The sequence below is a fragment of the Chlamydotis macqueenii genome, chromosome 3 (genome assembly GCF_036417535.1).
Source record: "Chlamydotis macqueenii isolate bChlMac1 chromosome 3, bChlMac1.mat, whole genome shotgun sequence".
Taxonomy (NCBI): Eukaryota; Metazoa; Chordata; class Aves; order Otidiformes; family Otididae; genus Chlamydotis; species Chlamydotis macqueenii.
In genome coordinates this window covers 99,356,832-99,383,002 of record NC_141558.1, presented here as the reverse complement: position 1 = coordinate 99,383,002, position 26,171 = coordinate 99,356,832, and the positions used below count along the sequence as shown (strand labels likewise).

The window sequence follows — 26,171 nt, the reverse complement described above, 5'->3', positions numbered from 1 at the left end:
ATATCAGGATTTTAATTTATTATTTTTTCAAAACACCATGAGGGTGGTTGAATACTAGAACAAGTTTCTGAAGAGAGGTTGTGGATCTTTGTCCCTGGAGTTGTCCAAGAGTCAATGGGAAACAGCCCTGATCAACCTCATTTAATTAGACCAGTTTGGAACACGAAGTTGGACTGGAGGAGTCTGGAGGTCCCTTTAAACCCAAGTTATGATTCTATGACAAAGTTTTTGATCCGTGCCAATTTAAACCATTTTGACACACATCAATCCGTGGACCCAGTATCTACCTCAACTGCATTTCAGATACTTTCTACAGAAATGTCTTTTCCTGTGCCTGTCTGTAAGCATCTAATATATATTATAGATGATAACACAATCTCCTTGTGTTAGTTTTGCCTGGAGAAAGTACCAGTCCACATCGTCTTTCACGTCTCCTTGTGAATTTAGGTAAAACCACTGTGTTGAGCACCAGCTGCACAGAGGTAACTCAACGCACAGCCTATGACGGTATTTCCTGTCTAAGCTGTGATTCATGGCTGAGAATACTAGAGAAAAAAATTATTGTAATATGCTGATGAGAATTTTAATGAGTGATCCAGTCATTAATGTGGTTATGACAGTGTAGTCATCAGTAAAGAAAGAGAAATGCTGATTCAGAAAAAGGGTGTTGTTCGGACAGGCAAACAACCCCTAGGACTAAAGAACTTGTTCTGAAACGTGTTGCATCTCTGTCTTTAACTGTTTCTAGTCAGTTTAGTATGCTTTTTTTTCCCATTTCTTTTCACTGTAGTTTATTTTCATCTTTCAATGCTTGTAGCTACAACAAGCTGACTGTCCATAACAACTAGAGAACTAGTAGAAATCCACAGAAGTATCGGAGATCTTGGACTGATTTCTTGACTGATTGAACAGGAGTTAGAACATCAACTCCTTCCCTGCAGCTGGACCCTGAGCCAGTAAAGTCGATCCGATGGAAACCAATTCAGACAGGCATAGACCACCACCACTGCTTTTTGGCCTTTCAACGGGTGTTGACACCACTCATCCAGTAACGTGACAAGAAGCAGATTTCCGCCCTGTTGGGACAAGGTGGCATTGCAAGGGAACACTGGTGACATGTAAGTGGACAGTGAGAAATTTGTACCACACCACACTCCTATGAAGCATACCTCCTAGCGATGTCCTCTTTCTGTGCAATGCAATGCTGAAAGACCTTGGCTCCAGCATGTTACCACAGCTTGGGTGTCCACCCATTTCAAATGGAACCATCAGCCATGTGAAAAAAAAAAAAAGACTGTTAAAATTTGAGGGCATTTTAAGGAAACACCTCTTCTTTATCATGTCATGCTTTTGTGTCCAAGAGTATATTTCTATTTGTCTCAATATTCAATCATCATAAGAACAATTTTAAATAATGAGATTTATCAGCTTATTTAACGCATTTTAAACTGAAATTGATTTTAATAAAGCTCAGATTTAACAGAATCCACATTTGGCGGGTTCATGCAGCCTGTTTGTTTGAGGTAGGAATGAACAGAACAAGTTACACGGCTTTTATGAAATTAGGGAGCTACGGTTTGAAGACAGAACATTAGCTCATTCTGTTGATACAGGACCCTTGGGGTACACGCACAGATCCTCTTGAATCTCTCAGTATGCAATTCAGTCCATGCAGGTTTGTTTTTTTTTTTTAATTTCAATCCTTTGGTCGTGCTTACAATTTTGAAGAGCTCAGTCAAGATAACCGTCGAAATCAACGGGCATTCAAAAGCAATGACTTTTTTTTTTTTTTCCTCCTCACACTGTGTTTTTCTGTTCTGTGATCTTAGGTGAAGTTTATGCTGACAGCCACAGAAACTGTCACCAGTTGTTGAAGGACGACCTGTCTTCCAGCAAGTGTTTTACATCCAATTTCCATGCAGAAACCCCCCCCCCCCCCAAAAAAAAAGAGATTTCTCTAATTTTAGGACTTCATTGTGAAAAATGCATAGCGTGTTGTAGAAAAGTCTACATACCCAGTCACTCAGTGTCTCACCATCCTCCTCCTCCTCAGCTCATCCTTAGCTCGGAACTTGCAACTAACCGAATCGCACTTTTCTGGACTCCACAAATTCCAGGTGCTCCGAAGCCGTGCTCCCCCCAGACACACACACACACACACACCCCTCGACAGCAGAGCGAACCTTTCCACGGCCCAGGCAGCTTCTGAAGGCCGGGTGACCACTGCCCCGACCGGACAGGGCCACCGGGGCGCCGGGGGGGGCTGGGGGGGGGGGGGGTGTTCCGCGTTGCCATGACGACGGTCCCGCCCCCGCCGGCGGCTCTCGCGATAGCAGGGAGGGGGCGCGGCTGGGGCGGGAGAGCTCGGCGGTGACGGTGGTCAGTGGCGCGGAGGCTCCCCCCAGCCCCCCCCCCCCCGCCGCCGTTGGGCCGGGCCGAGCTCGGCGAGGTGCCGGCGGCTCCTCAGGGGCGGCCTCCGCGCCCGCCCGCCTCCCCTCCGCCGCCGCCGCGGGGCCCGCCTCAGCCCGCCCCGGGGAGGGGCTTTTCCGCGGCACTCGGGCAGCGCTGCGCCGCCGCACGTCCGCCGAGCCCGCCGCTCCCGCCTGGCCCCGGCCTCGCCGCTGCCGGAGCCCCCGTGGCAGGCCGGAGGTGAGCCGTGCTCCGGCCGTCAGTCGGCGGGGGTGACGCCGGAACCGCTGCCGTCCCCGTGGCAGGGCCCGGGGCGGGCGGGGGAGCCGATCCGGCGTCGCTGGGAGGGGGCGGCTGTGTCCCGGCGGCGGGAAGCAGGGAGCGGGCGGGGGGGGGGTGGCTCTGTCCAAGGTCTCCGGCCGCCGCCTCTCCGCCCGGGTGCTGCCCCGGCGCCGGGGCGCTTTCGCTCGTTCGTCCCGCGGTAACTTGGTTATTTTCCGCTCGGCCGCGGAGCTCTTCCTGTTCCTCCGCTCGGGTATTTCGCCAGCGCTTGGATTTAAAAGCGGCAGGGAGTCAGTTCGCCGATACGGGGAGACGAGAGGCAGAAGACCATTTTCTTCTGCCGCTGTTGCGGGGGTTTTGTCAGCCTGGCAGGTTCCCCGAATGCTGCGCTTCCTTCTTTTATGCTGTCTTTGCAGAATTGTGACCTTGCATTTGTTATAGAGGCCTCTGGGACAGAAAACTTGGAACTACAGAAATGTGTGTACATTTTTCCCTAGATCTGTTTAACTGGAAAACCTCCAAGTTCTAAGTGACGTCTCAGTGGAGGTAATGCCGTTTGTTTTGATGCTAGCAGGGCACGGAACAACTTACTAGTAGCTTTCACGTTTAAGATAATTGTAGTGTCCTTATGGAACGAATGAGAGGATGAAAATCTTCATCTGAAACATGGAAGTGTGTATACTTGTGGCCCCTACGCTTGACCGTGGTTTGCGTGTGAAATTCAGTCAGCTATAGTACAGCTCTGGAAGCCTTCAGCAAGGTTCAGAGCTCGCTTGTTTGTACACGCGCACTTAGTGCAACTGTTCAAAGGACAGGAGTGCGGCAGGCACGCTTGGGCTGCCTGACAGGGAGCGTGCAACGGGGAGGGAGAGGGTGTGAGAGCCTTAATCTTGCAGCAGTCCTTTCCATCTCCCCATTGCCCCTGTAACTTCAGCCTTCTGTTTTGTAAGAAGTGCTGTAAAGAGCTGAGCATTTGCACATTAACAAAGTCTTCAGGAAAGGAAATGTTGTTTGTTTTTTTTTTTCGGGGAAACGATGCCAAGCTTAGTCCTAGAAACAATCCACACAGCAGAATTGTAAATTAATGTATTATTTCACTAGATCTTTTTTTTTTTATTTCTAACTCCCTTCCCAGTGCAAGTCAGAACGTATACTGCTTCATGCATACACCCAGATTTGCACCTTTACTGTCTTCTGACGTTAAGATGAGAGGATGGGAGAACAAACAGGATGCCTGATATGAAGTTAAGCTTCTTCAAGCATGCAAAAGCCTTTTTTTTTTTTTAATGTTTTTTTTAAAACTGAGGATAAGATCACTGTTGGGTTTCATCTCTTCTGGGTATGTGTCAAATTTGGCATGTATACAGGTAGAATGAAATTAAAGTCTCTGTGTCAGTTCCAGATGAAAGAACACTTCTTTAAGAAATTCAAGCCATTTTAATCCTACAGAGCTCTGAATCTTGGCCATGGTTTCTCTTACTGTTAAAAAAGAAGAAAAGTTAATGAACATACTTAATTGAAGTTGCTTAACTTTGGATGGATTAGAGGGGATTTCTAAAAATTACCAAATTTTAAAAAATCAATTCCTTCCAGGAATGGAATATGCTAAAATCTGAATTATGTTTTGTATTCACAGGGTAGTGCACGGGACGCAGGAAGAGCCTGACTAGAACATAAAAGACCATGGCAGCACGCTGGAGAAGAATCCTGATGATATTTGTGGCAGCTCAAGTATTGTTTGTGGTAAATACCTTTGAGGAAGAGGACGTACCTGAAGAATGGATTCTTCTTCATGTTGTTCAAGGTCAGATTGGAGCAGGAAACTACAGCTATTTGAGACTAAATCACGAGGGAAAGATAGTTCTTCAGATGCGGAGTTTAAAAGGTGATGCAGACTTGTACGTGTCTGATGTGACTCTTCACCCCAGCTTTGATGAGTACGAGTTACAGTCTGTAACCTGCGGCCAAGACGTTGTCCACGTACCAGCACACTTCCGCCGCCCAGTGGGAATAGGGATTTACGGTCACCCCTCTCACCTGGAGAGCGAGTTTGAAATGAAAGTATACTACGATCGAACAGTTGTGCAGTATCCGTTTGGTGAGGCTTCTTACAACCCCGAGGAGATGGAGGCAAACCAGAAATACTCACAGTCTACAGAAGATGAATCTCAGGATGAGGAGTCTGTTTTCTGGACTATACTTATTGGAATCTTAAAATTAATACTTGAAATTCTTTTTTAAATTGGTAACACACTGGACTAAGTCACACTTCATCCTGTGAAATGGAACACTGATGGCTTGCTGTAATATTTAATACTCTTAGTTATGGTTTCTCAAGAGGTATTCAGGTTACTTTTCCTAAACCAGAAAGGAAGTGGGGGAAAAAGCCATATTTAATTTTATATTGTAAATCCTCCCCTATGAGTAAAATGAGCAGCAAGCCCAGTATTTGCAGTGTTCCTCAGAGATCAGGGCTTAAAATGAATGTACAGGTGGGATCTTGTTAAATTCACTTTAAACAGGTGCTTAGGGAAATCAGCTCCAATTCAGTATTTTCTATCTTTTTTAATAAAATGAAATAAACTGCTGCACTTCAGTGGCCCCTCTCAATTTAAGAGCATATTTAGGAATAAAATCTACTTCTTTGCTGAACAACTATGTCTAGTAAAACTAATTAGCCATGGCTTTTGAGTGTACTCGAGGAGCCGAGGGTGAAGGAAGGAAATGCCAGTCAGTCACTGAAGGGGATAGATGATCTGTATTTTGACTGCATGTGCTCTACATCAGGTCAGCCATCTGTCAAGCAGAGGTCTGTCCAGCCACTCATCGCCTCTGCGGATCCATGACCTGAATCGAGCACACGTTACTTCTTCAGTACTGCTGCGGGGAGAGTAAGCCTTCAGCTGTTGGTATTTGTCAATATGACATTTTCATTCCTCGTTCAAAGCAACGCAGCATACAGTATCTTGAACTTGAGAGGTGTTTTCTTACACCTCCCTTTATAGCTTTTTGTGATTGATTTTTTAGTACATCGTTATGAATAAGTCGTTAGCTTGCAAAGAAAATTTCTGCTGAAAGGAATTTGCAGTACATTGTAAGAAGGTCAGGTCGTGCCCACTCTTCCTTGAAAGTTAGTTTTTCCAGTATTTTTTGCTTTGGTTGAGTCTTTCAAAATAACCAGTTGCTATGCAAATAGTGTATATTTAAATTGCTCTGTAATTTTCTTTTCACAGAGCTTACTGATGAGTGCACTGAAACAAACAAGTACCTTACTATAATTTTATACAAATGGTGCATGTACAATTCAAATTTCATTACAGAAAGCTGCCTCTTTTTCAGTGGGAATTGGGCTTGTCTATCTCTTGTCTAGACATCTGACAGGACCTTATTAGTGACTTGTATCACAAAAAAAAAAAATCATTATATAACCAAAATTTAAAGTTTATTTGGTAAAAATTAAAAAAACAAAAAGTGGTATTGTTCCTCTTAGAGTGGTTGATTAAATAGCACCAAAGTATCACTTTAATTTGTGCAGTTAAGTTTTGGACAGCAAGTTTTTTGGCTTTTTTAACCTTCCTTGCTGTTTTTCCCCCTTCTTCCTCCTCTTCTGGGTACGGGAGGGTCTTTCTGACAACAATCACAAATCCAGCGACCTAAGAAAAGAAAGTTATCAATTACTGGGAAACTACCTTTGTTACTCACTCATCTAGTTACGCACCTTTCACCATTCTAACAGGTGCTCCTCTATTTGCAGTACTTCCTTTAAGGTAAACAACCAGTGCTTTTCCTTAAAATGTAAGCATCTTTTCTAAAAGGTATAGAAAGCAGCATATCAAATTCACCCTCCCTTGTGGGCTCACTGCACGTAACAACTGGCTACACTCATCTTTCTGGCTCTCAAGGAGCGCCAGCGCTGCTAAGGAGGTGGTTGTTAGGAAAGAACTTGACAAACCACGCTTGAGTTTGCACGTTGTATTTCCATGGGAATGACTGTTCGAGGTTACGGGCAGCTGAGTCGAGCAGAAGTGAATGGCAGTTGGGGAACATTGCTCTTCTACCACAGGTACGGGGGTCCCATTCCCCAAAACAATGTCCGTTATTTCAGTGCATTCAGGCAGCACCAATGAAACTGCTGGCAGGGGTTCCTCACCAGACCTTGTACTAAACACATTTACTGAGGGAACAATAAAAGGGCTGAGCAGAGCAGAAGCAAGCATTTAACCCTTTATATTACAACAGCTGGAATCATAAAGGCTGCTTTGGTAATTTTATAGTTCTGTAGGCATATAATCTGTTTTGTTTAGATTCTGTCTTTAGGTCAGCCTGAAAGTTAAACTGGCCACAGAACGTATACTAAAGTGACAGCTAGCTCCAGTGCTTCCCAAAATAGGAATTTACAGTTCATCTGAAGTGCTGTAGTTACAGGGAATACTGTTACTGCAGAACTTGCAGCCACTGAATACTTATTCATGAGCTCACTTACCATCGATTTAGTATGACAAGAAAAGCAACAGTACTACCAGTTATGTTTATGTCTGAAGCTTTCTTTACACTGCCTTGAGTTGGCTGGGTGATGCAAGTGACCAGGTAATTTAAAGGTACAGGCTGCCTGACATCTAGGTACTTCACTTCCAGCTTTGATGTTTAAGAAAAAAAATGGGAAGGAAGGGGTTTAAAAAGGTGTTTACAAATATTAAATTCAGCATACTTTTTAAATTTAGGAACTGAAATAATAGCACAAACACTTTTATTAATGTGAAAGCTATACTCCAGCAATATGCAGCAATACAGCCTCTTTACAGGTTTCTTTTATGAGAAGTAATTATTCTCAGTATTCTGTGGATATAGGGGGAAAAAAAAAACAAGCCACCCTAGTTCTGAATGAGTCTGTTCAGATTCTGTGGTAAAAGCTGATTATATTTCCTATTATGGAATTGCCAGGTTAAACTGTGCACAACCAAATATAAAGAAATAAAGCTTATTAAAAAAAACTAGTCCTACACTGTTGTTTATTCCTACCCTTCACACTTGCTTTAAACTATTCTTTCAAAAGCAATGAATGTATTAATTCTGACAGAGAAAGCCCAGGACTCAGAGGAGGTGGGAAGGGAACAATTAACTCTTACTTTATTACCTGAAGGGATAGCGTCAAGGCCCACACAAAAAGTGTGATAACCACGGTCACATACATCACAGAACATCATTTCTTCTTCATGGTGAGGCTGCCCACATATAATGCACGTTTTACACTCCATACATTGCCAAGGATAAGTCTTAATCATAGCAACAAGCTCCGGGGTCATATCAAGGCAAGAAGGGTGGCCTAGATTAAAACCAATATTGTTACTTTTGTGTCTGAAACAAAATGTAAAGTTAGTTAGGCTGTTTGCTTCGACAGAAGCTGAAGCTTAGCTCACCTGGTGAGATCCCGCAGTGCACTGAACGTGCCAGTACACATAACATTAACTAGAGATGGAGCCTTAACAAAGGACAGAAAAGGCAACTGAACTGCTGGTAGGCAACTGTAACACAGTAAATACTTCTGCAGAAAGGTGTGTCAAACAAACTCCCTTAGGAATCCGCTTAGTGTATGCAGATACTTACCACTGTTGTCACACTGGGAGCAATGTATAAGAGCTTCAGCTTTTCCTTTCTTGTTGGACTCCTTACCCTTCAGACAAATTCCACATATAGCATTTGGAATGGCCTTTGGCTGGAAGGGTAGAAGAGGGCTATAAATTCATTCCAGAAGAATTTACAGATTTAACAGGAAATGTCATATATCTCCTTAGCTCTTAAAAGTAATGAACTACTTGTTATGATGTGTGAACCTTAATACACAGGATCAGCGGCACTGAAAAAAATCGTAGATTAACTACATAAAATTTTGCATTTGGCACATGCAGTGAGTTATATGTAAATCAAATTGGAGCAAAAGCATGTACTCACTTCCTCCTATGAATTCATCAGCTAACATGCCCCTCAATGTAAATTAAATGTGGCATAGCATTAAAAATTTCAGTATTCTTTTCCAAGACAGAATACTTATTTATGAATCTCCATGCAGATTTCCTGTCTATGGAAGAAATTAAATAGAATTTTCCATCTGCATTACATTTGTCCCTAAATACAAAAAATTAATTGCAAAAGCAATAACCTTGATTTTTACAAAAAAAAAGTTTCAAAACATCTGGTTAGCTACACTGTACACAGGTACCTGTTTTAGCATTCTTTCTTGTATCCAGTCATAATTGCTACAAGAAAAACACACCCTTGTGTTTAACTACACCTTTACACACATAATCTTTCTAAGTGATCATCTGGAGTGTCTTTGGGTCCATGAGATCCATTTTAAAGGTCAGAGAGAAACAGTAGCTGTTTGAGTGAGTAACATTCATGTACGTATTCCGTGTCCCAACCCAAGAGATACACCAACGGAGTTTCATCCTGATGAGGACCAAGGAAGAAGTAAGGCATTACGAATTTCAGAAACACGTCAGTAGTTACATTGTTGAGCTTTGACCTTTGCATAATGAAATCAGTGAGAAATGCAGTTGAAAATTAATATAGTACTCACTGATGTTAAATCGACTAGTGCCAGTTTGAAAAAAAAAAAAAAATTCCTGCAAAGATGCAGCTAGTGCACGGAGTTCAAGACCTATCCTGTTTTCTAAGGAACTAAGTGGCTTGTCAGTAAGCAAGGTGAGTTCCAGTGAACTACTAATCACATGTGGGGAGAAGAATGGAGTTTAATTTTAAAGTAAATTTAAGAAGTGAAAACAGGACTATATATATGAAAAAAAAAATGACCAAGATCTTTTGCAACACAACTTATCTTTAAGTGTGTCCATTTCCGCTGCCAGTTTTTTTCTAGCACCTAGCAAGATAATTAATATTTCAACTAATTTTTAAGTAGTCAGAACACATTACTTTTCTGAAGTTTTCAATCTGCTTTTTAAGTTAAAATACGGCTACAGTCTGCTTCAAATAGTCTGGTCTAAAGATTTTTATTTAAGAAAACAAAAGACCATACCAGATGTTTATAGGTTACTTCCTTCAAAAGATGACAGAGGCATTCATACAGACTTTTTTTTTTTGCTTATTTATTTTAAAAAAGCAGAGTCAACCTGTTTTATACATAAATATAATAAAACAATAAAAGAAGTCTAACATTCACAAATGTCTCTACAAAATAATAAATATAATGGAAGCAAAACCACACAAACTCTTTTACTGTTAACTATTCTGTGTGTCCTACATGTATGCCTTTATACCCTGCTCCTCCCAACAAAAGTGGCACATGCTTAAACCTCGTCAGTGTTGCAGCATTTACCCTTCCGTTGTTTAGGCTATGTTCTATTTTTTTTTAATTGTGTTTTTATCTATTTCTAAGTAAACCAAGCCATTCTAGAATAGCAAGTGCACTTTTCTAATCAGACTTCTAGTTTACTACTGATTTGTATTTTACTGCCTTTAATATACAGCAGCATACTCCCTTGTACTCCAGCAAAACTAAAGTGAGCTACTCTTCGGTCACTGTACCTGCATTAGGGTACGTGCAGTGAATACTCTGATACACATAATTCTAAACTTAGACACTGATATAGATGCATTTATTAACAATGCTTCTATCTATTCTTACTTCACTAAATTGTGTTCATTAGACATCATGCATCTTGGGGGGTGAGAATCACAGTCTGTTAATAATAAATTTCCAACAGTATGGAAGTATTTTTACAAAAATAATAATTAAAAAAGCAAGACTATTCACATTTCAAAACAGTTCAAGTTCTACCACCATAAATGGTTTTTAGAAATGCTATGAAAAAAGTCTACCAAATCCAAATGGGAAGTCATAATATCCCATCTGATTAGAGCAAATTTTGCTTTCTAGGTCCCCATCTTATTGGGAAAGAAAATGAATGCAGGGTCAAAACGATGGCTGCCTGCTCTGTAAGTTTTCACTTCCATGCTGCTGTGCTGCGGGTCCCAAAGTAAGCATTCTAACTACACAATTTCTATAAGGTCCTATTCTGAATGCAAAGTGTTCCACTTTAATGTATACAGTGACCCAAAACTGAAGTGTTGTAAAATATAGTTTCTCAAAACGTTTCAGTTTTATGTGCAAAACATTTCCTGTACTTTCAACAGTACCCTGTGTGTGCAACTGTAGTAGCCAGTCCTGCAGCAACAAAGACTTGCCATTCATAACATGAAAAAATGTAAAACACACGCTACCAGTTCTTTGTTAAAGAACTGACAATAAAAATTGCTCCATATAAAATACATTTTTTCTTTTACTCGAGAATAACTCAGTGGAAATGTGTGAATCCTGTAATACTCATCATGTGGCTATAACTATACATTTACATGTTGATGCCATAGCAATTATCCTTCAATTTTAGCTACATGTAACCGAAAGATTACTGTCCTACAAAAATAGTCAAATATTTAAGAATACAGAACAAAATTATTACAAAGATTTAGAATTCACAGGGACAACATTTTACATCAGTTAAGCCTTCAGCTCAAAGTGCCTAAACATTTAGGCACACATGGTATATCATTGTCTGGTGTTTTTACAGACTAACAAACAAGAATCTTTCTGTCTTACCAGTTAACAGCTTACGTAATTGCATTAACTGAAAGCATTCAAAAACATTCCCACAAACAAGAAAGCCAATCCTCTCACCCAAACAACACAACATCATCACCTTTGACTTCTCAACAGCCTGACAGCTGATGCAGGCAGGGTACGCTGACATTGCAAAGATGTGGCACTATAAGTTTACAGTAACACCTTGTTACTAACAAAATTGGTGATTCTGAACGAATAATTAATTGCTACGACAATTCATTTTCAAAATGCAATACTGTATACTACCATTACTCTTCTACAATTAGAAGTTCAGAACTTTGCAGACAGTTCTACTCCATCAGTTCTCTCTCTGTGCATTCATAAGGCCATTTAATAGATTGGACTAACCAAACACTTGCATCTCACAGCTAAGCGAAACTTCTGTAAATCAGGAGTACACAATCTCTAACATCAAGTTAAACAAAGCTAAAAAAAAAGTCAAGCTCCATCTTTGGATTTCATGTTCACAGGAATATTGTTATGCATTCTGTGTCTACAACGATTTGCAAAGTTCATATAAAAAAATATACATATGGTATCACAGTCTAAATCTCCATAGTTTGCATATTTCTTAGTAAATTCATGGAAAGAAAAAACACAACTGGAGCTTGCTATCTGCTATGAACTTGTACAGATACTGTATGTAGAGAAAATTTATCAAAGCTGTCCAATTCTTGCTGGAAATTAGCTTCTTAAGGTAAGTTATAGTTTGTTTACTGTTACCTTTGTAGATACAGACAATAAATATTTATGCATATAAAATGCAAGCCATTAACAACTCACTTTTGCTGTGACAGTTTCTCAATACGTACGATCTTGTCACTGACAGAAATGTTCCTTTTTCCATTACCTCTCCTAACAAGCATTCCTGATTGCTAAATACTAGACTCTGTCTTAATGTAGTGTTGTCCCTCTTCATGGGTCTATTCCTGCTCCCACGTAAGTCAATGGAAAATTGTCATTCCTTTCAGTGGAACAGGACTAGGCAATAATGTGCTTTAAAAGTGTTATATCATATTCAGACCCTGTCTTAGTATGCAGAACAATAACACATAAATAATGCATGTCAATTCCCATTTCTTCTGAAAAGTATTTTTATCTTAACCTTATTTTTATCTTAATTTTTGAAATTATGATGCAGTAATACTGACCGTTTGGATCTTAGGTTTGGCAATCGCAGCTTGACAGCTGAAATGTCTTAACATCCTCACCAAGCTTTTAGCTTGGATAAAAGCATATTGCCCACAGAAGTATCTACATAGTATGAACTACATAAAAAGCTATTTTCCATATACTGTTAAAGTGGTTATGTAGTGTTGCCTATACAACTGTAGTAAGCTTCTTGCCTTCCATCATATACATAATAAAATCTCAGGATGAAAGACTGTATTTAAGATGAACATCATAAAAAAATGTTCAGCCACATAGCTGCACGTTACAGCACTAATTGCTTGGTATGCTGCCATACTAAATAGTAGAAATAAAATAATAGATACTGAATCCTAGTTTTGAACTGGCAAATAATTCTGACTGCTGTGCTAAGGCAGACAGAAAGATGTAGAGTTCCAATGACAAATCCACAATGGATTTTTCTGGTCTTACTGCCTGGGAATCTGAGAAGTTAACAGAAACAGAGGCCACCGTATAGCTAGGGTAAAGGAAAGCCCCACATGAAATAAAAGCAAAAAGGAATTAAGGAAGAAAACAGATGGAGCACACAACAGGAGAGCAGCTAGTGAAGTACAGCAAGCAGAAGTCCCATATTATTGAAGTATTTCAGGGAGAGGCTGGTCAGTAAAGAAGTTCAGTCAGGGGCTTTTTTCTTCTACCTTGTACCCAGGAACTGATTTGGATAAGACAGAACGTTTGGAACCATCTTTTCTTGGAGTAGCACTTTTGTCTCTTGTTTTTTGTCTTCCCTGAAAAGAATCCTCCTGGTTGTCTGTGGCGCAATCACCTTCAGATACATTGCCAGACGAATTGTCCTATAATAAAAATACCATAGCTATATTTTTTATTTTTTGGATAGACAGACAAGTCTTTCCTATGCCCTTTAGTCAAATAAGGTAAGAGAAGGATACATCTTTCCTTCTGCAAAAGCATGGTGTACATCACAATCCAGAACACCTTTGCTCATAACCTTCATTATCTACTAGTTCTCATGCTAAGAGACTGGCATCAGCAACAGCAGTCATGTTTTACAGTTGGTCTTGTGGGGAGCACAACAGTGTAATTCTTTGAACCGTTTTCCTTTAAGTCAGCAAGAAATCCACTATATGCAAGATGTTGTTTACAAACTAAAGGGCCAGCAGAAAGTTAAAAGTGCTCTTGCCATGCATTTAAACTGTACTACCAAATAGCACTGCCTTGAATTAAACCTGTGAAGGTTTTTTGTGACACCCTCATCTACTGTTTTCACCAGGAGCAATCTAAATATTTCATTTGAATTGCAGCAGAAGAATGCCAAAGGCAAAACAGACTTCAATATTTAACACAGAACCAAACAACAGAATTTATGCTGCAGTTAAAGGTTTTTGGTTTTTGTTTTTTGGTTTTTTTTAGGAATGAGGAGGGAAGTAAGAGGGGAAGAGGTTCAAAGAGGGTGAGAAATCAATGTAAGCATAATTAAGAGCAGCAGGCAGCAGCACAAGATTTTTCTCAGAGAAGTGTTAATAAAGGCCTCCAAAAAGCTCCAGAAGAAAGCAATATGATTAATCACATTTATTAAAATAAAAACCAAAAAGCCAAATAACAACAGTGCCCTACAGTAAAAGGCACGCTCTACAAACATAACAGCAATCAGTCTATGTCCCAGAGCCTAAAATCAAAACAGACAAAACAGATGCAGGGCAAAGGGAGGAGTATAACACAAAAGCAAAGCAAACGATGCGGCGACAATGGTATGGCTCACTGTTATTTTAGGGGAAAGGTTATTTAGGACAGGCCCATCAAAACACTACAGAACAGGACAATTGCTACCTGACTCCAACAAAGGGGAGAGTGAGAAAGGAAAAAGCATAAAGCATATTGTAGGACTCACCAGGGAGATCGACGAATCTCTGGTAGGTACCTCTACATAGGTAGCCCAAAGCTCAGAAAAGAAGCCCGACATCTGCCCACCTTTGTGTTCGGCAGGTATTTTTCCCCAAGCAGTAGGCCCCAATGACTAGCAAAGAACCCCTGCTCCCATAGCCAAACCCACTTGACAGGAATCTCATTTTAAATTTTCCCTACACTTTTCCAACATAAGGACATTTTCCCTTGTGCATTCCATCACCAAAAAGACTTCTGAACTTCTGTGAAAAATTAAAGGATAGTCTACTCAGTCCAGTTACTTTTCTTTACCATTAAGGGAAATGGAAGTCAGTGGAAAAGGGAACTGGGAAGAAATGGTTAAAGATCAACTGTAAAAAAGCTGGAGTATGATTACATCAAAATTTTGAGTTGACATTTAGCATGCTAAGTTTATATGATTTCTTCTTCTCCAAAAAACACAAACAGGAAGGGTGTATTAACAGCTCTCTCTCCCTTGTTAGACTACAAGCTGACCCCTTCCTTTCTTCCTCAGTTACGAGTATCTTATGAATATTCAAACAAATATTCAAAATGTTTCTATGGCAAAATTTAGTTTTTTATATATATCCACCATCTAACATGTTCATCAATTGAACTAGCAACTGTTAAATGCACCTGTGATTTTATATTCTATTTCTCTTAAAATCAGGGTTAAGCTGCTGGAAAGTGGTTGTCACCTACATACTACCTACAGCAATATATCAATGGTTCAGTTGTACTCAGACAACTCATCTGAAGCTCAGCTGCTCTTCAGCACTTAAAACACTATTAAGATAGGTACGTGAAAGTTTCCCTTAACTTTCATTAACAGTTAATCTTGTGTTTGCATACATAGAGAGAACATAAACATCTTTTAAAAGATGTACTGTAAAGCAAAAAAAACCAGTGCTTTTTTATCTTCTCTTTAAACTGGAATAAAGTAACTGTTTCTGTATTGAGTACTTCCTGCTTCTACACCAAAAAAGAAAAAGTTATCAGGCTATCAATACCTTTGCTTTAGTGACAGATTCTGTGGCACTCAAATAGCAAAATGTCAAAATGTGCTGTGACCTGAACTACAGTGTTCATTCCCCTCAGAAATACCAGCAACTTCCTCTTGGGGAAAAAGGCATAACGAAGAGCTGCAGTTGGGAAGATTCTTCAAGTTTTCTTTAAAAAGAAGGAAGAAAGAGCCTGAAATTTCAAATATTTGTTTGATTTACTTTAAAAATGGATCAAACGGAAAGCTGGAGAGCAATGTTATAAAATAAAGAGAAGTACTAAGAAAGGGAATACACTTTTAGCTTATGATTCTCCTTCATTTTGCAAATGTTAAACATTCTACTAAGAAACTACTGAAACTAACAAAAGTGAAGGGAAAGGATTTTTTTGTTGAAGAATACTTTCAATTTGTCTCACCGAATTGCCTTTGGTTTTCCGCTTTTCATCACCTCGCCCTTCCTCTGCATCATCTGAATCTCCATCACTGTCTAACGCAGGCAGCTCTGGATCCAAAGGAGGCTCGTAAAGAGCTGTATTTAATGGCAAGTAACGAAGTTCATCTGGAGAGTATCTAAAGTTTAAAAATAAATAAATAAAGAAAATTAATTCACATGTACTTTATGTATAACTATTAAGTCACACAGCATACGAGAACTTCAATGAGAAAGAGCAAGAAAAACTCCCCTTTTTCAGGAAGGCACCTAAAAACATGCAGTTCTGAAAACATAGGAAACATACTAATTTTTCTCTTCCCAAACGTGGTACCATCTAGTACTTGTCTTCTTTGTACAGTATATATTCGTGCAACACAGGAAGAGTGTATTTGCAATGTTCTAATCCTACATAATCGTAAGAGGCCATAGAACCCCTAAAAATCTTTAGCCAGTCCACACTGCTATGCCCAGACTATTCTGTCTGTAACAATAACAACTACTTTGTTTATAAATATACAGTGCCCACATAGCACGAGCATAACAATTCTAACCCAGGGCACACAAACAGCTAGGGTCTAAAGCAAAGTAAGTTCAGAGTACAGCTATATGTTGGAGTTCTTTGATTACTGAAGGAGAAAAAAAATGTATATAAAAATATAATTTCACAAAAATGTGAAGATCTAATCATGCTGCTTACAGCCATATACAGCTTACCATGTGTAATCTACCCTTTTTTTTTTTAACCTTAAATACTAAGAAAAAAGTGAAAGTCCTCTTTAGTATTAAGGACAAGTATTGTAAAGAGTAGGATATTATTTTGATGCATGTTTTGAAAGCTTGTGTCCTTCATTAAGAAGGATAAACAGTTTCACTTGCAGCTTCTAAGTGCAAAAAAACCAAGATACGTAGTATTTCTAATTCAATTAATTAATAAAATTCAAGTCCTTCAAGAATGGCCCGTACCATGCAAATTTGGGGTAGGCTGTATGTACACACACTGGAATGAGCAAGGCATATGCAGACAAAGAACTCTAAAGAAAATTGTGCATGTATAGGAGGAGTACCATCTCTGTTGTGTAGATGGTAAGACTTGGGTAACAATTTTCAGATCAATTGGTATTTGTTAAATGTCACTAGGTAAAGTCTTAAATTTGTATAGACAGTAAAGTACACATTTTTCATTAAATATAAAGATCCAACCAGCAATACCTTTCTTTCTTACAAATCCAACATTAAACTTAGCCCACAAGATCAACCAATTATGTTTTTTTTTAATTAAAAACTTTCTAAAATGTAAAAAAGGACAGTAAGGCTGTCCCGTGGAAAACATGATCACAAGCCAGCATTACAACATTTTGACACAGTAACATTAATCTTAGCACACACTCAGAGGCAGATGATAAGTAAACACATGAAGGGGGACAGGAGTGAAATCAATGTCTGTTTTTACCACAGTAAATATCTGAGCAGGCTAAACCTCAGGCATTGCAATACATCAGCGGAGACAGCACTCTTGCAGCGAGTACTGTTTTCTTGACAAGAGCTGTCACACTATGCATCTACTAGACTAGCAAGTGTCTCAAACATAAAATTAATTCAAAACCTTAAGGTAAATACTCTTAAGAAATGTTCTCCATCTGCTAGATGTAGAGAAAATAGGTAAATGCAACAGAATCGGCAGTTAGGATGCTTTTAAAATACCTTTTGTAGTACTCTTGGAACTGGCCGGGTATGAGAGCCACTGGATAAGGACTAACTTTTGTTCTCTCTGTAGGTAAGATTTTGTATTTTCCTTGAGGCACCTGGATAATCTGTATTGTTAATATAAAATAATTACATTTTTGTTTCACATACAAATGTTTGAGCCTAAGTATTTTTTTACCTAGCCAGTTTTACTGAGTTGGAACAGTTACCCGAGTTCTCCCATGGGACATTCAATTAATTAAAATGGTAAGAAATCTCACTCCCAAAACAGGATTACAGATCAAGTCCATTCACTAAGCATCTAGTGAACTGAATGAATATTAAATAAGACTACTTATTACAGTATATTATGTAAAATAATTTTAAAATTAAACTCTAACAACTGAAACAGTAAACATTAACTTTTGTGATTGACATCTTTATCATGAATTATCATTGTTGGTCCATATTGGTAGAGAGTACCAGAGTATGTTCATCTAATTCTGAAACCAGACCGTACTACAAAAAATCCTATTAGTGAAACTAATATAAGGAAAGAAGCAGCTTACACAGAACTGTTCTTTCCCGTAGAAAGAATCAAAACTAATGATACACTATCTTGTCTCTAACATGGTTCAATACCAGAAAAATGTCTACTTTCCATGACAGATTGCCATGTAATAATTCGCACAGAGAAAATTTTTGCTTTACTGCCTTTACACAAGCAGAACAGTCTTGCTTTAAAGTGCCAGCCGTTTTTTTTTTCTTTTTGTTTTGTTTTTAAATCAGGCACAGAAACATGAAATACATCTAATACAAAAATAATATAACACCTAACAAAAACAAGGGCATAACATTGACAAGCAGCACTCTTTCAGAGGATAAATAGTTTACTGTTTTACTCTATGTATTGTTAAGCAAAAATTCTGGAGGTGTTTAAAAAAAGAATTAGCCATTTATATGAATAAATGCAACAGCAACAGAAGCTTCTTAGTAACCTAAACATTACTTAGTTTTATGCTACTACCAGTAGATTAAAGACATGACAACAAAGTAACACTGAATTTTTTTAAGCTTCCGGAGACAAGCTTTTTCACTTTTAAAATAAAAAAAAAAATCACATTAAATATATTTGATATTATTTTTAGCAGTATTACCCATTTAACAGCAAAGCTGCTTAAGTCCCTACATGTCTGAAACAAGACTAACCAAAACTCTTGATAATAAAATAGTTTTAATGGCACCAAAACCAACTTTACCAAAAGAAGCAAGGAACTACCTATTGACATTGATAAGAAATTTAAATCTGCCTACATGTGTCTGTAAATCAAAATAGGCTCTTCTTTCTTCCATCCGCTCTCGGTTTAAATTGCTGTTGAATTCTGCAGCTTTCTTGGCAGCTTTTTTAATATATTCTGGAACTTTACTGGCTTCTACTTTCTGTGTGTTCTGCTGCTGCATTTGCTGGAATAAAAAATCATTTTATTAATTCATACACAACTATCAGTTCCGAACAGCCTTTTCTTACACTCCTCACATTATATGCTAGTTACTTACAGAGTACTCTTTGTAATGATCTGTTATTCGCTGACGTTCTTTCTCTTGCAGTATAACAGAATACTCAGCATGTTTGGCAGGGTATTCTTTAATCATAAGATCAATTACTTCATCACTACGCAAAGCTGTTAGACCTAAAATAGATAAAAGCAATAATGATGCTATCTGGCAAAATTAACTGTAGGTTATTTATATCCCACAATGATCAACTCAAGTTTTTGGGCAGCTAAAGACAACAACTTGCTGTGCACAATGCTTCTCTCTCTCTCTCTCTCTCAAGTAGGAGTGAACTTGCGTTGTTTAGCTTTTAAGGCTGATTACGAGTTTGCTTCTACCCAAGGAGCCAAGGCTCATTTATTTTTCTCGCTTACAGCTACAGACTCCTTCACACGGACTCAGCCACCTACTAAACTCCCCTGTGTGGTATAATCTTTGTTCTATGCAGAACCTGGTGAACTGTTAGTTTCAGTTTCCAATACTGATGAAGTGTTAGTTCCATTACCTTGCAGAACCTTAACTGAAATTATGAGGTTTACATAACCTCTCTATACAAATCAAGGAAGAACCACTGTGAGGGCCATTCAGAGCAGCAAACTGCACACAGACCCCTGACTCCTAATTAAAGTACTTGAAGTCCAGAAGTCACAATGCCTCACTCTACAGCTACAATGCAGAACTCCTCCTTTAAAGGTTTCAACACAACTAATCTCCAAACCTTGACAACAGAATGGAGGTTGATTTATGTTACTATCACTGATTGTAAATACAAACTTAAAAATAGGGATAGTTAACTCAGCCCACACTTTTACTGGATATAGGAGGAAGAACACAATATTTTGCTTCTATTGATAAAAATTAGATACTGTTCTCTCCTGCATATTTAAGTTTTGAAAAAAAAAAAAAAATCAAGACAGCTGGCAGGTGAGAAATAAAGGTGGTATACCAAAGAACATTAGTATACAAAATGACATAACATTTGCATAGATCCTTGATCCACAGAAGAAAATGCGACAGGCGTCATTTAATCTCTACTGTGCTCCAAGTCACGAATACTAGCAGAGAAAAAAAAAATTACTTCTTTCTATATAAGCTGTATAAATGGCATTGTTCCATTGCAAGTACATTCAAGTGCTCTAATATACACTTCTAATTTCTAACATGTAAGCCTAACTGTGTAAGATACACTAATGTTTGCTGAGTTCCAACTAACTCAGCAAAATAAGACTGACGTACTTTTTCATTAGAAAAATTAAGGTGTTCTCTATTCTAGAAGGAGAAAAAAGTTCTAAAAGTTAATTTACAACATAGAACAGATTTTGCTAAGTAATTAGAATAGATCCAAAGTTCGTGGTTTTATAGTAAATCTGGAATGCTGATACCTCACAGTCAATCTACACAAATTAAAAATTAAATATAAACTAGTTTTCATTTCAGAATTTATGTTTTCAGTTGAGAGTGATGCAATTCTTCTCTAACAAATCGAATCACTTTTTTAGTGTGTCATATTTTTAATACTGTAACAAGACATCTAACAATTTATTTTCTTACCAAGTGTGCACTGAGTCTCTGTGATAACATTTAGTTCTCTGAGGTAGAGTTTCTCTTTGTGAGATAGATCTCGTCTTTCTAAATCTCCAAAGAAAACAAACAAAAGAAAATCAATAAAAACGTGTGCAGTTATGTAGACTCCCCCATAAAAAAAACACCAAAGTACTCTGACTATTTTATTTCCAGGCAGTGAGAGTCTGTATTATACTACTATTCCTACAAACATGATAATTTTATAAATTAATTTTAAATTTAATATATGCTGTAGGGACATGGCCAATTTTTCTAAGTACCCTGCCCATAGTTAAAACTTACAGAAATACCAAAGAAACATGACATATTAGTTTGGATGCAGAAAACACTATCAAGCACTAAAGGTATATTCCTTTTTCATTTTAATATACCTTTTAAAAATAAATTCCATGACAGAAGAACCAGATTTGACAATTCTTAATAATGCAGGTTCAAATTCTAGAACCTCCCCAATTCATTCTTTTAAACTCTTCCACAGCATAGAAATGCTGCCACAGCTCAGGAAACAGTAGAGATATAGCTACATAATAAGAAATCACCAACAAAATACTTAAAAATAGAACTGAGGTCAATTTTCAAAAGGTACTTGCTGATCTAAAACCCAAATAAGACTGATTTACAGATTTTCAGTGTCAATATCAAAAAGTCTTAAATTACTTCAAAAAATGTAGGATACATTTTCAATATGCCAGTAACAAGAAGTACAACATACATAATCTAGACCTACTTTTGCCAGGGCCTTTTAAAATCAGTTAGCTCATGCTGTAGTCAAAAAGACATAGATTACATCCAAACTGTAAGAGGACAGAAAGAAAGTTTTTTTGGAAGAAAAACTTTTAAAAGATAAATACCTGGATATTTTCTTTTAAAGGAAGTCACACCCAAATATTCACTGACTTGCTCCTGAAGCATATAGTATTCTCCTGTTTCATCTGGCGGCCACTTGTATTCTATCAAGTTTTCAGCAGGAAAATAACTGTATCTAAGTATAGGAACAATGACAGAACAAATTAAAAGATTTCTTAAGAGGGATACTTTCATTTCTAGAAATTCACTAACTCATATTTACGGCAATGAAAAACATCTATGAAATTAGACAAGCACTTGAGAATACTGCATCTTGTTAACCCATTTCAGAGTCATTTAGCTGTACTCCGCTTCACATGTATTCTCCAAATCAGCATTCATCAACATGCTGCGAGACTGAACATGAAGAAAGGGATAACCACGACAGCAGACAGGATAAGCAGGTATTACACTGTCAAAATTCATTTAAAAAATATATAATATTTTTAAAACATGTAAGCTGTGTTTCTGATTGCAGATTAAGATGCATCACATTTTGCGTTGGTTTAAAATAAGATGTCTTAAAATATGCTGGAAGAAAAAAACACCTAGCCACTCCTAGGACATTGCCTCAATTCAGAAAGATATATGAAGACTATACAAGCAAAGAGAGAAGAAGAGCTAATACTTAAGCACATCCGACAATACAATAAGACTAGCAATAAAGAAGTGTGAATCCTAAAAAAATTATATTACCCGAGGTCCTGACTAGAAGTTTCACAGCTCCGAGAACTGTCCCCTGAGCCCATACGTCGTCTTTTGGATGGCTGGCTGCCGTCATTGGAATTTTCTTCTGTGTCATCCTGAAACAAAAATTAAGGGAAAAATTTTAAAAGTTAAGAGTATTCAGTGGATAATGTAAAACATAAAAAATATTGTAAAGCAATCCACAATTTAAATATACTTGAACTACTGAGCTATTTAACTGTCTTTACAAACATACTCATAGGAGAGTTTATGTCACAAATAATTCATTGCTATAAACTAGCTGCATGACGCATAGGAGCACAGAAGGAGAACTGGTAGTTTCTCACCTGTTGTGTAGGTGTAGCACTGAATAGACAGAGCTGTGGCTCTGACCACCAAGTTCATCATTCTCGATGTAAACTACCTATGGCATCAGCACAGCCAGACAGCCGCAGACCCAGCAAACTTCCCTCGCTGGTGACAGTCAGGGACAAGACTAATTCACCTCATCAGGCTAGCTCGCAAAAGCAAGGGCAGAGCAAAAACACCAAGCCCTTGCTGAGAGCTGACGCTTATAAAATCAAGGGAAATATTACCAAAAGCAACAGAGGAGTTTATGGAAATACAGTTTAAATCAAAGGAATTGTATACAGTTTACAAAAATATATGATTACAGCAAGTAGCAAAGACTTGTCTTTTGGGGGAAAAAAAAAAGAGAAAAACTGAATTTGTATCAGAATGGATACAGAAGACAAATCTCATCTTCAGAACAAAGCTATTACAAGGGAACATTGAGAAGCTAACTTACAGGTGTCACTATTCAGATTTCATGAGATCTATAGCAAAAAGGGAATAAAGAGTAAAGAAAAAAAAAAGATAAAAATAGAGTTCTGTAAAATCTCTCAGACCAATGACTCCACTGGCCTTCTTGTGCTTTTCACCTCTTTGTTGTCTATACATTATACCACTCCTACTTAGTGCTCACCATCAACAACTCTCAAAGCGTTTAATAATCGCCCTTGCATGACTTCAAGCGAGAAACAGAACGCAGAAGTGTTCAAATGAATCGCTTATTGTCACCAGTAGTACAGGCAAGCACAAGATAGCTCTTTAAGTATCTGAAACTATAAAGTGGAGTAGTATGAAAGAATGACGATTGATAGCTTCTGTGAAAAGTTTAAGAAAGAACAATTAACTTGTCGGAAATAAATGGATGAAGCCCACAACTATACTTATGTATTTAATAATGACAAGAACAATTACTAAGGTTTACCTTAGCTAATGTATTTCATCCTACTACGTTTTGCATATCATATCACTTAAAATATCATTAAAAAGATTCCAGCAAACAAGAATACATTACTTTTGTTATGTAACACTTCACAGTACAGTAAGCAAGACAGGCCACAGAGAAAAACCACTTCTCTCCTGTGTTTTTGGTTTATTTCACGTTTTTCACAATTCTTTACCATTTTTTTTTCTTTCTTGTGGAGTTGTATCTTTCATACAATAAGAACAAAAACTTAAAAGCAAAATGTAATGAAACTGTGCTTTCTTAATGCAGCTATACTTAAAGAATCAGCTAAGTAGCACCTCCACAAGTATTACTATTAATACTATTTCCTAGTAATGCTGAGAACACTTTGAATAAACTTAATTACACAAATCAAGTAGCAGTTCCCTATCAAAACGGCATCACGCTAGAGTATCTTGTGAACCAGCTATGAATCATCAGCAGTTCATCCCTACTTCCCACACAGAACATTAATGCACTCCAAACCGTTTCAACTAGTATGAGAAAAACACGAGCTGGGCCAAAGTCATTCTTTGCTATAACAAAGCTACCATGAGACTTCAAAACATTTTAAAAAAAGTAGTTCTGAACCTGACACTTTAAGAGGAAGTGCCTCACAGTTTCTCCTTTTGCTTTGAATTTTTATTTTATTAAATCTGGTATTGTTAAAAAATATGTGCACTCATATTACAGGAGAGATTAATGTCCTCTATTTCCATCTTTGCTTTCTTATTTGCTGAAAACTTCAGCAAACTCAATCACACAGGCTCTCAGACTAAAATGCTCTAGGAAACGAGACAGTGTGCTGCAGAGGACTTTGCAGAAAAAAAATAAAAACACTTGCATTGCAATCTAAGACATGCTGTAGTTCAACTACTGCTACTGCAGCGAAAACAATAATTATGGATGGTCCTGTGGCTTTCTTTACACGGAAAGTTAAATATTGTCAAAGCCAGCCCCTTCTTCCCTTGAAAACGCATGTTCCTGTAAAACGCCTGTTAGTTCTTAGGTAATAAAGTTACATGACGAATCCCTGGTATGTCTATCAATACAAAATCTACGTAACGATCCTTTATTATGTAATCGGAAAGCCTGAACTACCAAGACGTCTTTCAAAAAGTAACTGCCGATCTGCATCCGAGCGTGGGTGCAGAAACAGCAGCAAGCACTCGGTGCCACAAGCCCAAGCAGTGCCCGGGAACAGCGGGCACAGTTCAGCAGGCCTCCGCAGAGGAGCCCGCCACCAGACCCCAAACTTTGCCGGGTGCGACGCCGAGGCGCTGTCAGCCGTACGGAACCAGCTTCTGCGCCCCAGCCGGGAAGGCGAGTAAAGACTTTTAGGTAGGAAGACGGTCCCCCGGCCGGGGACACGCACCCGAACTTCGGCCCGGGGCGCGGGAGGGCGCCAACTCCCCCGCCAAGCGGCGGCCCGGCTCCCCTGGGAAGCCTGAGGCGAGCCCGGGGGCGGGGATCACGGCGCCCAGGCAGGGGGGCCGTATGAGGCCTCCCGCCGAGGCGGCTGTTGCGCCACAGCCCCAGGCCGCCGCGCCGGGCCCGCAGCCCCGCGGCCGCCGCCCGCTCTCACCTTCAAGGACTGGGCGCCGGGCGTGGCCGGGTCGCTGTCGCAGAGGCGCGGGGACAGGACGGCCGCCATGACGGCCGCGGGGGCCGCCGCCGGCTGGGCGAGGAGTAGCGCCGCCGCCGCGCGACCCGGCCTCGCGCCGCGCCCGGCTCCGCCCCCCCTTCCCCTGCGGGGGGTGGCAACGGCCCCTACCGGCCAGCTTGCGCACGAGCGCGGCGGCTCGCGCAGCTCCTGCTCCGCCCCCCTCCGGGCAGCCCGCGGCGACCCCGGCCCGCGCCGCCGGACCGGTACCCGGCCCGACCCGCCAACGCCGCCGCGCGGGCCCAGCGACGGGGCCCCGCCGCCGCTGCTGCTGCTGCCGCCGCCGCCGCCGCCGCCACCACCACCGCCGCCGCGCCCTCCTCCTCCTCCTCCTGCCGCCGCCGCTCGGGCGGCCGCGCGGCCCGGCCGCGATCGCGGAGCCGAGCCGCCGCGGTAGCGCTTGGGTAGCAGCGCGGGGCGGAGGGGCAGCATCCCCCAAGGGTGGTCAGCGCTGAGCGCCGCTGCCGCTGGCCGGCGCGGGAGCTGGCACCCAGCGGGGCTGGGCTGCTCCGCCGCCAGGCTCCCGTCTCCGGGAACGTCAGCCGGGGACGAGCTACGTTTGTGAACCATCAGCCCCCGCAGGAGGGGTGTACGAGGGGCGGGGGGCGCAGGCGGAGGAGCCGCCACGAGCGCGCTCGCCCCTGCGAGGAGGGCGCCTGACGCCAGCCCCGCCGCTGCGCGGAGGCGCCGAGCCGGCTGCGCACCGGGCGGCGCCGGGGCCCCGCGTCCCCCTCCCGCCTTTCCAACCGGGCGGAGACACAACGCGCGACCCTCCCTGCCGGCAGGGACCCTCGTCCCGCCGGGGGTGGGTTGGAGGCGGGGGGGGGGGTGGGTGGTGAGAGAGGGGCGGCGCGTGCGCCCGCCCGCTCGCACGCGCGCAGCCGGGCTCCATGGGCGCGCGCGCGGCCCCCGCGCCGGCGAACAAAGCGCGAAGCCGCGCCCCCGCGGGAGCCCCGGCCGCCGCCCCCGGGGGTTCCCCCTCCCTCGCGCGTTGCCCGTAGGCAGCCCCAAAGGCGCCCCGAAACCCGAGCGGGGCACGGG

General features: G+C 40.6%; 2 protein-coding genes across 5 annotated transcripts; one reads left to right on the top strand and one right to left on the bottom strand.

The window, feature by feature from the left end:
• Positions 1 to 2,401: 2,401 nt before the first annotated feature.
• Positions 2,402 to 5,282, top strand: C3H6orf120 (chromosome 3 C6orf120 homolog). 2 transcript variants are annotated; one of them, XM_086743306.1, is made up of 3 exons: positions 2,402 to 2,649; positions 3,189 to 3,237; positions 4,328 to 5,282. In XM_086743306.1, exon 3 carries the CDS (start codon positions 4,375 to 4,377, stop codon positions 4,930 to 4,932), a length of 558 nt encoding a protein of 185 aa, XP_086599432.1. In that variant the 5' UTR covers positions 2,402 to 2,649; positions 3,189 to 3,237; positions 4,328 to 4,374; the 3' UTR covers positions 4,933 to 5,282. The 2 variants fall into 2 exon arrangements, with proteins under 2 accessions (XP_086599432.1, XP_086599433.1); XM_086743307.1 differs by lacking the exon at positions 3,189 to 3,237.
• On the bottom strand, positions 4,951 to 25,700 carry PHF10 (PHD finger protein 10). 3 transcript variants are annotated; one of them, XM_086743303.1, is made up of 12 exons: positions 25,053 to 25,577; positions 22,183 to 22,289; positions 21,492 to 21,622; positions 20,608 to 20,691; positions 19,060 to 19,193; positions 18,817 to 18,966; positions 17,521 to 17,630; positions 15,803 to 15,956; positions 13,159 to 13,314; positions 8,296 to 8,404; positions 7,826 to 8,014; positions 4,951 to 6,344 (listed from the first exon to the last, which is right to left on the bottom strand). In XM_086743303.1, the coding sequence occupies exons 1-12, from the start codon at positions 25,560 to 25,562 to the stop codon at positions 6,259 to 6,261; spliced, it is 1,920 nt and encodes a 639-aa protein (XP_086599429.1). In that variant the 5' UTR covers positions 25,563 to 25,577; the 3' UTR covers positions 4,951 to 6,258. The 3 variants fall into 3 exon arrangements, with proteins under 3 accessions (XP_086599429.1, XP_086599431.1, XP_086599430.1); XM_086743305.1 differs by having other exon boundaries at positions 20,608 to 20,685; positions 25,053 to 25,182; XM_086743304.1 differs by lacking the exon at positions 13,159 to 13,314 and having other exon boundaries at positions 25,053 to 25,700.
• Between the last annotated feature and the right edge of the window lie 471 nt (positions 25,701 to 26,171).